Source organism: Myripristis murdjan, chromosome 9 (genome assembly GCF_902150065.1).
Source record: "Myripristis murdjan chromosome 9, fMyrMur1.1, whole genome shotgun sequence".
Taxonomy (NCBI): Eukaryota; Metazoa; Chordata; class Actinopteri; order Holocentriformes; family Holocentridae; genus Myripristis; species Myripristis murdjan.
Window position 1 is genome coordinate 25,927,229 of NC_043988.1, and position 12,724 is coordinate 25,939,952.

General features: G+C 40.1%; 1 protein-coding gene across 1 annotated transcript; it reads right to left on the reverse strand.

The window, feature by feature from the left end:
• Nucleotides 1–970: 970 nt before the first annotated feature.
• agpat9l (1-acylglycerol-3-phosphate O-acyltransferase 9, like) lies at nucleotides 971–9,580 on the reverse strand. Its single transcript, XM_030061115.1, has 14 exons — nucleotides 9,489–9,580; nucleotides 8,473–8,777; nucleotides 7,207–7,273; nucleotides 5,549–5,697; nucleotides 5,258–5,403; nucleotides 3,973–4,047; nucleotides 3,754–3,843; nucleotides 3,232–3,325; nucleotides 3,004–3,119; nucleotides 2,539–2,594; nucleotides 2,258–2,343; nucleotides 2,011–2,139; nucleotides 1,794–1,873; nucleotides 971–1,464 (listed from the first exon to the last, which is right to left on the reverse strand). The coding sequence occupies exons 2-14, from the start codon at nucleotides 8,614–8,616 to the stop codon at nucleotides 1,359–1,361; spliced, it is 1,338 nt and encodes a 445-aa protein (XP_029916975.1). The 5' UTR covers nucleotides 8,617–8,777; nucleotides 9,489–9,580; the 3' UTR covers nucleotides 971–1,358.
• Between the last annotated feature and the right edge of the window lie 3,144 nt (nucleotides 9,581–12,724).

The following is a 12,724-nucleotide window of genomic DNA, read 5'->3' on the forward strand; positions in this document are numbered from 1 at the left end:
GGCTTCCCTCCTGCAGGTATCTGGAAACCACACAGAGAAGAAAACTGAAAAGTGAACCAATGGAGGCAAGTGTTGTTATCGTCATTTGATAAAAACATGGTTGATCAATTTAAAGCGTTTGCAGTGACCTTGGAAACAACCCGGTAATGTGTGTTCCCATGTCTTTATGTGATTAAATGATGTTTGTTTTATGGCCACACAGGATGACAATCTTCCACGTGAGAGTCAAGAAACTGAGGGTGAGGGCTCTGCGAATTTGGACAACAAATGAAAAGCAATATCAGGATTACTTTAATGCACGTAATCCATAATAAATCCCTTTATCCCCTCGATTTTGTTTAAGGAGCCAAAGACAAGAGCGTGCAGAAGAATGGAGAGAGTGGGCATGACACTTCAGACCAGCCATCCGGTGAAGACAGACCTAAAAAGTCTCGACTGTGTGCTCTCCTTTAAAGCCCTCGCATCTCACGTGGACTTCTCAGGCATGGCACTTTAAATGCACAATATCATAATGTATTATTCAAGTGCCAAACCCTCGCGGCCCTTCCTTTGTGTTCACCCTTCACCTTTGTAATAGTAATGAGGTGTTGTGTAAAAAATTGAAAGGGCTTATTACCATCTTTTCAATGAGGAAAAGATTGCTTATATAGATTCTCTTAGAAAAACTGACAACTGTGTTATACAGTGCCTATCAGTGTTAAAAAAAAAAAAAAAAACACTTAAATCATTTTGCGGTAAAATACTGCAAAGTATATAAAACAAGTAGTTAAATTTTTGCAATAATTTTGAGAGAAAAATTATAAAACTGAATTTAAGACTGGAAAAAGTATTTTGCTCTTGCTTAATCATACCATGGGCACAGCAGCTGTAAACTATTGTTTATTTAAAAAATAATCAGTGCATGAGGGATTGAACTGTTTGTGAATGGATCGCAATAACATGAAGTTAAAAGAAACAGTAATGAATCCAGTTTTTCTTTCCAGTGGCTACATTTAACTTCCAGTGTTATAAACCCCAGTAGCTAAAGTCATTCACAGTGTCACCATTTCAAACTTTTTTTTTTTTTTTTTTTTACATTCAATTACAACAGTAGCTACAGCAGCTGCAAAAATTAAACTATTCTATGTGCCATCGTCATTCGGCTCCTCTTCTTCTCCTCTTATGAAGTTCAGCTGCTCTTGTGTTTTCTGTGCATGAGTGAGATCGCCCCCTCTCAGTCGTCCAATCTGATGTGTGACTCAGCCTCCTTTTAGGTTTAGATGTAGTCCCATATCTGGTCCCGTCAGACCACCTGGAGGCTCGTTCCAGTGTATATTCTCCTACTCAGCTACAGCTCTGTGCTCATCGAGGGGGTTGTTTCAGTCACTGCTGCTGGCGTCGTCTCCCACCACCATACTGCTGTACTGCTTCTGCTGCTGCTCTTTAAACGAATCCTTCACCTTTGCTCTCTTCAGACCTCCATCCCTGCAGAGGCACAAAGGTGCAGTGAGGACACACGGTGACACTGAGCATAGTGTTAAATGTTATTATATATCTTTTTTTTTTTTTTTTTTTTTTTGGCAATGCATAAACCTTGCACAATGTAACTCTGGTGATTTTCAGGCTTTAACTTCAGTTGAAGGATTATGTGGTCTTTAAAAATGCATTTTCTTAGTTCATTAAAAGCTGAAATTTGGTAGATAATAAGTTAACACTCAATAGTGAGAATATGGATGTGGAGTTCATTATTTACTGGAATGGAAAATAATTCAGAAATGATTAAAATTCACAAAAATGAGGAAGTATAATCTTACCACTGCAGATCTAGCAGCCCTCCCTGGTGAGCGATGGCCGACTTAACTCTGTTAGCAAACTGGACAGCATCCTCCCCCTCCTGCCATTTTTTAATAAATGATCAATTGAGTTTATTGTCTATGTGTATGTGTTTGTGTGCATGTGTGTGCTGAGGGTTATGGGAGGACGGCGGTGTGTGCATGTGTTTCTGTGTGTCAGCATATGTCTCACACACACCTGTTGATGCATGGCTGGCAGATACCAGACATTGCAGACCAGGGCCCAGCTGGTCATCATCCTCAGCAGGTAATTGATCATGCTGTACTTGGAGCTATTCCAGAAAGCATCTCCAAACTTGGGATCATACTGAGGAAAAGTTTTAAAAAAATGCAGAAAAGTTCAATAAGTACAAAAGAAAGCAGTTTTTTTTCAAGCCATAGGCTAAGAAAAAAAGTCAGAATAAGGGAAGATCAAATTGACGTACCTTAATGGCCACCGGGTATATCGTTCCTCCGATTTCAAAACTTCCCTTTTTGAACATCATGACAGATGTGTTGTTGATACAGGTGCCTGTGGAAACCAGAGACCAGGTGAGTCCTGTGAGCCCTGTCCAGCATCACAGAAAACGATAGCTGCCTCTTTGTCACCATTCAGAGGCCAGACTGCCATTAGGCACAGATCTAAGCCTCTCATCCTCGATGACATAAAGCCGAACATTAAAGTGTTATTAGATCTATGTTTGGAGGTGTGCATGGTTACACTTACCCTCTGGGAATATCAATATGGGAAGCTTTGTCTTGTCGTTAACATGATCCCTCAACCTGGAAGTGATGCAAACGGGGACGGAAATCATTGACAGTACCATGAAGCATGACTGTATGGCACTTTTGAAATGTGTACTTTTTAAAGATAAATCAAAAATTTGGCACGAGAGGAGATATGAAATGTGATAGTGTAATTCAAACTCTATGAGTCAGTGTTCAGAAGCAACTTTCCAGTGGCATATCTGTGCTTGTCTGTGTAATGTGAGACGACAATAATCTAGAGAAGATTTCACTGCCAGGAAAATGCCATCATCTCTCTCTTCATGTCAGAACAGTAAAAAAAAAAAAAAGAGGGGCAGGGTACAGAAAGAGACGCTGGCCAAATAAATCTGTCATTTCCCTGTTAGGCTTGTAATTGCAAGCATGCAGAGAGGCGTGTGCTGAGGCTCGGCTGTGGAAAACTGACCTCTTGGTCACTAGGTGGCGATCTTTCATCTCTGCTCTCTCAAACCACACATGAGGACAGGAGCGCACCATGGCTCTCTGCAATACTCCCATTAACCCTCCGTGCACCTGGCCCACCTGGAAACCACACGGTAAGAACCACAGACACACAATATGGTTTAGCGGAAAAAAACAAAAGTATAAAATGATGCAAAAATGTAAAATGTTATTTTTCGCTGGTCTCACATACCATAGCATAACACCCATCATTGCACAGGATCACAATGTCGATGGGGCTGGTGTGATTGGCGACACAGATTCCTCCTTTTTTGGGTTTGTTTTCTCTGCAGTTAAGATAATACATTGTTAGACCCATTTAATACAATTATATTCATTTAGATTAAAATTTAAATAGGCTGACTTATATTTGCAGAATATTTTAAATGTCTATCGGTACATGTGGAAATTATATATTGTATATTGTCTTGTATTCTATATGTGGTTTTCCTTTATTTATCTAGTACAACCAGGGAAGCGTTTAAGCACTCTGACTAACTTAAAATTATTATTAATTTGAGTTTTGTAAGGCCTTTGCTTTTAGAAAATAAACATTTATGTTACCACAGTGGCATGGTGAGGTGTCTGGAAGCAGGACAAGCCAGAAACGATAGCTCTGTTTTACTACAAAACTGGCAATGATCAGGCAGTATAAGAGGACGTGCTCACTATTGATCTCTGCTGGAGTATAAATAAGGTGAGAAGGTTTGTTTACCTGTTGTGATAGTGGATAGTGGCAGAGAGTCCTCTGGCACAGATCCTGTAGCACATGACGTGCACCCACTCACTAAGCCAGAACTTAATCCTAAAAATAGAAATGTATGCAAAATAAAAACAAACACAAATAAGGAAAGAGAAATCTGTGTCAAAGTGTAAATGATTTTAAAAAATGGTAAAAGCATGATAATTATTGCAAGATATGTTCTGTATTCACCTCGAGTTCGGGAGAAGTCCAACAGCAGATGTTCCAATGACCAGCCAAGAGAGGCCGATGCAGGCCAGGGTTATTCTAGAAGACAATAATACACATGCAGGTTGTTTCTTCATGCTGCTGTAAAATTCAAGATTGATGAACATCAGTGGTGTCCAGCGATGTGCCATCAAGAATCTGAAGGTTTTTCTTCCAACCAAACTCTGAACCAGATTATTTCACTGACTGGTGCCTCCTCTCTGTTTGATGGTAATAATCGCCAGGAAAATCACTTGATTTGTTGGCTGGTTGGAAAGAAAACCTGCAGACTCTCATCCTTTCATGGTACATGACTGGACACCACTGATGTAGATAATTGGAAATAGTGAGTACTCAGGTTCAGTCAGAGGTTTATCTTAAGGAAATGCATCCAATATTGAACTCATCAGAGATCTCTCTGAGGGCAGAAATGATCTTACTGGTTGAGTAATGCTGCATTTGATTAAAACTTGGAACTCCCATGCAAAAAAAGCGCCCTCTCAACTTCCTGGTCAGGAACTCAGGCAGGGTTTCTCAACCCCATTTTCCCCCAACTCAATTATCTGACATCATACCAACCTGACTACTCACATAGTGCACAGTAAGAAAATATTTATTTCTGACAATTGACTTTAACTGCATTTTCAGCATGATACGCTTTGGATCACTTAACATGTTACAACAGTAGTTTTATAAACCTATAACACTGGAATCGGTGGACAGAGCAAGCAAAAACATCAAATGTAGTGGCATGCACTTTTTTTCCGACATGGTGTAACTCAAATGAGGTCATAAATGACGTAATTTCAGCTTCTGACTTCCCATCTCCAAATTAAATCGAACACAGCATTAAACCTCAATGGGTGGAGCCAAAGTGCCACTGCTTTTGGTGCACAAGTTAGGCAACTCCCAAACTTCAAAGACAAATAAAAATATGAATCGCAAAGACTCCGTTTTCACGTTTCATTTATGATGATAACATTTTGTGATTATTTCTAATTAGATTACAGAGTCAGCTGTAGGCCATTATGGCAGGCTTGAACCTGGAAACTACACTAACTAATTAACCTAGAAAACTACGTATGGCTGTAACACATTTTTCAGGTAATAGCAATAAAATTATGCTTCATAATATTAGCCAACTTCCAACTTCACTGAAATTGCTGCTCTTTCCTGCCCCCACTGAGATTCAACTAAACCTATGGGATTATTTCTGCCTGCAAGAAAACTGCATTTTCCCGTCTGCCAGTCACGTGCAGCATCTCTGTACCTGAGAGGTGCAAGGATGCAGTATCTCACAAAGACGCCCAGGCCATAGACCAGAGTTAGCTTCATGCTGATGTACTGGAAGTCGTTGTTGGTGCGAGTCAGCAGGTTCCAGGACACCAGCTCCTCCGAGGTGAACCGCTGGGTCACCTAAAGCCAATCAAAACAAAGACAAAATATGTGTACATTCATCGTTAATGATGGATACACATGGATTTCAACCCAACTTAACTTCATCATCATTGTTACAGTGTTATTCTTATTCTCTCTATATATATAAACCACGTAAATGAACCTCATCCTCCACAATGCTCTCAATGCCCCGACGACAGAAATAGAAACAGTCACTGAGGGTGAAATCCCCGCCCACTGTTGGTTTTGGGCGACTGCGTCTGAGCTCTTCCAACTCTTTCTCCATTGAGCCATGGTCCCTCTGGATAAGGCCTTACACACACGCACACACACACACACACACACACACACACACACACACACACACACACACCATAAAAAGAAGAGATGAAATATTGCCTAAATCCAACCCAGACATAGGACAGGAGTCATTATCTCAGTTGTAATCTAGAAGATAAATCAGCCTTGGCACATCTTAAGATTTTGTTGGTACTGTAAGTAGACAGAATGTTTTCAGTTTACAGGGGCAAAAAGTTCATTCAGGAATGTGTTTCTTCAGGGAGATTACATTTTACACTGTCTAAATAATATAAAAGTAAAACAAATGAGACAAGACAAGGAGTGAAATCATTCCTGAGTTGCACATGTGAAAAAAGTTCCAACTCAAATATTTAAGAGCAACAAAACATTGTTAAGGAATAAAAGGCACTATAACAACTTTTGTCACTTGGAAATTAGCAAGGCAGGTGGAACCATCTGCACTGACCATTTTCACCATGATACATGGTGCATGTATCATGGTCCACTGATAACAAACACGACACATTAAACTTCATAAGTCAAAGCTGTAAATACCAAAAAGTTTCCCAAGACTTTCCAAGAAAATCACCTCGGTGCAAATATGTCAACAGCCCACCAAAGCATGGCCTTGTGATTTTTTTTTTCCTGAAATACGTCAGGATAACGTGAGAGCTGAGCTGACCATACAACAGTCTTTAAGTAATGAGGGTGGGTCCTTGAGAGAGCTGACACTGCCCTCCTTACAGATCTCAGAGCAGTTGAGTTTGCATCACCTGGGAAGACTCCACATTATCTGATAGCATGTGGACAAAGTCCAAAACCTGGAATGACCTACTCTATATTCAATATTCGGTCAAAACTTTCATAATGATGCCTGATAAATGCAGCACTTTCTACTGCCTCGCCATATTTAAACAAAATAACATCGACATATGGTGGATTTTGTGGAGCTTTCTTTGATGCTGACACAACCAGTGGCTGTATGGTCTATAGAAGGAATCCCATCCATGTGGGTCAGACTATAAGCTTACTGACTGATAAAGTGTTGAGTAATTTATGTCTTGTCAGATAGGCAGAGTTCCCAGAGCAACTTTACCTTGCTGCCAGTCATAAAGTTTCTCGTGTTGCTGAGAGCCAGTACCATGCAGAGACTGCTCTGTGCACAGGATCCCTGGCATGGTGCAACACAAAGCACCACCAAATATAACACTAAAACAATCCACCTCAGGGCACAGGGGAGTAGAGGTCTAAGCAGTTTATCTGCATGCCAAAAATGTGTAGAGGCAAATCAATTACTCTACAATGCAGAGCAGTATCATTTCACCAGGCTTGTCCAGACCTGTAATATCTAACGAAGTCAAATGTTCCAGCACAGCCCAGATATTTCACAACAAGAGGATGTGACAAACACTTTGGTTTCTTAAGAGAGAACCAGAGTGTTAACCAGAAAAGCACGTTCAACTCAAAAGCTTTTTATCCATCTTTCTATCCGAAAACCACAGACCCTCTTCTTCTCCTCACCATTAGATGCAGAGGCTTTGACTGCACGGTCTTCTGCATTGGCCTTCTGTATCTTCAGAGTGGCCCACTGCAGGAGGAGATAAACAGGAGGTGTTCATATTTATGTGGACAGTACCCATAGGAAAATCTTTATTTTCACTTTATTAGATCCACCTGCATAATCTAACACAATCCAATCCAACTGTTCTGCCATAAAGTTTAATTTTATGATGCCTATAACGCTCAAGTTTTCTTTTTGTCACAGTAATAGAGGTGTTCATTCAATTCTAAGTTTAGCATTGAGCTCATAGTTAGTGGTGCTGTTGTACTGGACTGCATTTTATGGAGAGGTGTTTACTATTCTGCCCCCCTCATGTATATTAATAGGGGAGGACAAAAAATTAGAAACACCTCTCAATATAATGTAGTCCAGTACAAGACCTCTGCAAACTACAACCTCAATAATAAACACAGAATTAAATTGACACATTCTCCACAATGTCAACAAAAACTGAACATTATAAACTTTATTAAAAGGTAGAATTTATGGCAGAGCTGTTGCATTGAGCTGCATTAGATTGTACAGGTGGACCTGATAAAGTGGCCACTGAGTGTATGTGCTCCTGTACAAGAGAAATGTTGTCCTATGCTATATATTTAGTCATATATCAGTCAAATATATATGTCCCCCATCTGGATATGGTGATGTAATGTGTTGCCCATACATGTTCAGCATTATGTAACTTATATACAGTATGAGCACATATGAAAGTGATATATTTTCCTTAAATGGTTTTACTGTATCTATACCCGTACCTGCTCAGCGTATGTATTGATAATAGCAGCTACCGATGCAAAAAATTGAAAAGGATACATGTATTTGTCATATATGTTAGACATACATTATATGTCTATTTATGAAAATGTGTAAAAAATTTAATATGTTTCATACAAGAGTATTCAATATGAATGGACAGCGTATGCAACATGTTGTACATATATAATGTTTCCCCATGTGCAGGATCAGAATATCAAATAAGAGTCAATATTTGAAAACGTTGCTGTCTATAAATGCAAACACTAATGGAAATATGTCTAATGGCAAGGTGAATGGCTTGTATAATAATGCTAATAATGAATAAAACACAGTAACACATAAAAACAACATTCAGTTCAACATGTTCAATATATATATATATATATATATATATATATATATATATGTAACATACACAAAGTTTAGTGCATGTATATCTATGATGAACACATGAGTGTGAATGACAGTACCTCCAAGGTTTTGACCAGGATGGTCATGTAGGTCTCGGAGATGCCCAGCGAGAAGCCGAACATGGCTGGCACCATGATGAAGGCAACAATGAGGTAGAGCCAGATCTTCAGCCCCCAAAGGGCCAAGGCCCAGTAATCCTGCATCTCCACTTTACTCTCTGCAACAAAGATGTGTGCAAATGCAGCCCTGTGGCCAAATTCTAGCAAATCTAACCTTGTGCCTGAGGGGGGAAAGGACAAAAAGGATACTTTTTTTCCTTTTGTCACCTATCACGCTTTGTAGGCTCCATGCAGTCCCATAGTTACTGTAGGAAAACAGATATCAGGAGCAGAGGTGGCAAGTAAGCACATTACTCAAAATAGTGTACTTAAGCACAAAAGCACTGGAACTTAACATGAGAGTTTTTGTTTGTTTGTTTGTTTTTTAAGCTCAGAGGGATATATTGTGCTGTACTACATTGCATTTATCACACAGCTGTAGTTACTAGCTACCTTGCAGAATAAGCTTTAACATCCAAAACATAAAATAAGATATATTCCTAGAGTTGAAACTAGCCAGCAGTATATAGACCATCAAAATAATTCTTTACAGGTTAATGCATCAGTCATTTAACACTGCACTCTTCATAATGACTAGTTTTCTATTTGACAAATAAACATTTTTTCTTTAATACATTTACTCCAGTGACATTTAAATACTTTTATTTTTACTGGAGTATTACTGGGGTATTGTCCATTGTGATATTGCCTTTTTAACTTCAGTAAACACTTTGAGCGCTTTAAAGGGAATGAAGCAGGTTAACAGGTTACAGTACACGTCTCAGGGCAGCCACAGGCTCCGCCCACAAGGATATCGCCGATCAGTAAGTAAAAGAAACCCTGTCATTTCAAACATCTGCATAAATAAACACACTTGACAGACTACCAGCTGTACAACAAAAGCCTTTAAGTTTCAGATTTGTGTTAGCCCTCTTCGTTTGTTCACTTTATCATTAGGTTAAAGCAGATCACCTTACCTGTCCACCTTCAGCACACTGCCTTCTTTCCTGAAGATCAACTCTCAGGACTCGGCAGAAGAGACAGAAAACACGCCCATTTAGAGCAGCTGTAGACCAAAGTTCACCGCCCGGTGCTCAACAGCGCCTCCCTGCGTCCAGAGAGGGAAGCATCGACACGTGGACCAGGGATAGAGTCCAATCAAGCGCAATATTCATAATCACACTCATAAGGAAGATATTATTTTTGTACAGTGTATTGGAGAGTCAACTGTATATTCAGTTTATGCCATTAGAGGCAGATACACAGATAGACGATATCACCATAACATGTGACTGTCCTCGGTCTGTGGAAGTGATGAACCATTAAAATGAGAAGAAAAGAAAAAAGAAAAGAAAAGAAAAGACATACAAAAAGGACGCAGTACACTCAAAACTTACAATAGTCCGACATGGAATTTGTGCTGAGTAAACAGGAGTGAGTCACAGTAATTATCAGTGTGACGGGGGAAAGAAACCTTCTCTATGCCAAATTTTCATCTCCAGGTCAGTGGTTTTCAAAGTGTGGTTTGGGGATCCCCAGAGGTCTTGAGGGGCTCAGCAGAATAAGAAATAGGCCTAATCTAATTTCATAATAATATAATTCACCAGGAATTTGTTGACAATGGGAAAGAAATGTGTTAGTGATTACTGAAACATGTTTTAATCTCACCCGTTGAATCTATTTGTCAGTATGCAAGTACAGCATCGGAACAATTTAATAATTAGCAGAGAGTTTATCTTTTCATATCAGAGTCTGTAGGGCACAGTTACTTAAAATGGGGTTCCACGGCTCAATGAAAGTCAACTTGGGGGGGCTGGAACATGAAAAACTGTGAAAGACTTATTTATTTAAGGTAATATTGGAATAATTTTCACTTTCGCTTATCACTTGACAGCATCAGTGGTAGGCCCAGCCGACTGCCACCGCTAAGAGACCTGAAAATGAAGCAGATTGGCAAATAATTATAGCGGCCACAAATGACTTCAGTGTCTGAACCCCTCAGACATCTCATTTTCCACAACAAAGGGAAGTCTTTATGAGCAATGCTGCAACTCTCTCCCAATGTCAAAGCCTCTCTGTCCCACCTAAGACTAACAAAAGGTTCTGATTATTTTCCACGATCACACATTTCACAGTCTGTTGCACATTTCTGTAACGGGAGGACTTCAGGGAGTCAGTTGGGTAATTTCTCTGGAAATGATAAGGGAAGAATTCATGTGGGATTGAACCTAATCCAGGGAGCTTTCAGGACAGCAATCTGGCTGCTTGGCAAAGCATGCATTTTCAGCAGGATGTCATATCCAGCTGGCTGCCTGCCACAGCCACCATATAGAAATATATATCACATTTCATGTGCACATTCATCTGGACAAAATCCCCTTATCCAAAAAATAAAATCACTCTTTTTTTATTGATTGACTATTGTGAGCATCAGGGGTCTATTTATGTCTTTATTCACTGTAAACAAATGTGATAGTTTGCCCAGTCCTGCAGTTTGACAACAATTATATAGACATGGCAGATGGAAAGTAAGACTCTATTTAACAGCACACTAATTGTCCCTTAATGTTGCCCTTGTGCTGTGGGTGTGCTCGGGTGTGGTGGCTCCAGCCAGGCATTACTTCCCGATGCCGAAATAGCTGCTGTTTTCTATATTTGTCATCACGTTAAAGGCCCAACAAAGAGTGTTTATTACTTATGCTGAACGTTTTTGTTGGTCCCATTTGTGGGGTGGGATGGGGGGTGGGGGTGTGCAGACACTAAGGCCCTGTTGTTATTGCTGCTCTCACTCTGTCCACAAGCGGAGGGAGGGTTTTGTTGAGGAGGAGGAGGGGTCGTCCAAACAAAACTCAGCTGACATAATCCATGTGGCACTGTGCACCATGCTATCAATGGTTTGCAAAGTTATTTTTAGGGGATCCACATATTCAAAATGATTTCCTCCCAACTACAATCATTTTTAAGAGATTGGGTGGCCTATAGTCTAACAATTGTTTGCTTGTTTAAAGCTGCTAGCCCGCGAAATTGCAAGTCTCGAAAATATTTTGTTTTACAAATAACTAATTCAAACCTTCCCTGACTTACGCCTGGGACTCTGCCCAGGTCTTTGAAAAGCGCTGCGGTAGATAAATCTGTGGTGGGTCCATTTCCACATATGCCTAAATACACATGCACACACATGCCAACACACAAAGTGACAGAGAGCGAGAGAAAGAGGGAGGGAGAGAGCGAGAGAGAGAGAGAGAGAGAGAGAGAGAGAGAGAGAGAGAGAGCAAATTGGAGACGCCATTAGACTCCAGACATTTAACAAGCCTGCTGCAGTGTCTGCCTAGATGGTGACAATGCAGGGAATGTGTCAAGTCTCAGTGGCCATTTAGTCACAGACAGAGCTACTCCAGGGATAATTATCAGACAACTAACCAGTGCATTACTGAGCTTTTCTACTGTCTTAGAAACGCTATAGCTTCCAGAGGACAGGCCTGAATGCCCCAGATAAAGATTACTTAGAAAAACTGTAGGCACTATATCATCTTTCACGGGGGCTCACAAACATTGTCTGGAAACAATAAATATCCTGGAGAGAAATCTTTCCCGGGGGGTACCACAAATATCTAAAAAACATGGGTTTCTCATGTGGAGGTCTTGTTTCACAATAGAGGTCAACTCAGCCACAAAGTGTGCCTTGTGTATGAAGATATTATTCTGCATTCTGCACCCTGTAACCCAGTACATTGGAATGAATGCAGTTCAGTCAGTTCTGTTGGCAAAAAGAAAGAACTAAATCAATTTTGAGTAGAAAACATCATTCAAAAGCAATAACAAAAAAATAAAATAAATATGAACAGCAGCGTGTGGAATGAATAAATATTTGTCAGTGATGCAGTTCAGCTCAAATGTGTTTGCACACTGTAAGATTTATCTTTGGCCTTTATACCTTTTCACCTTGATGGAATAAACTACTTTGCAAAGCCCTGAAACACACACACACGCGCGCGCGCCCACACACACACACACACACACACACACACACACACACAAATGTCATTTTGTAGAACAGTAAAATATGTAAAATGTCAGTGGTGCACAAACTTTAAAGGCTTTTCCATGCCAAGGCCCTCCCTACATGATCTACATGAGGCTCCCATTAGAGAGATTTTGTCCAGAGGCTGTTGAATATGAGGAATGAATGACAGACTTTATGGAACTGCAGCTG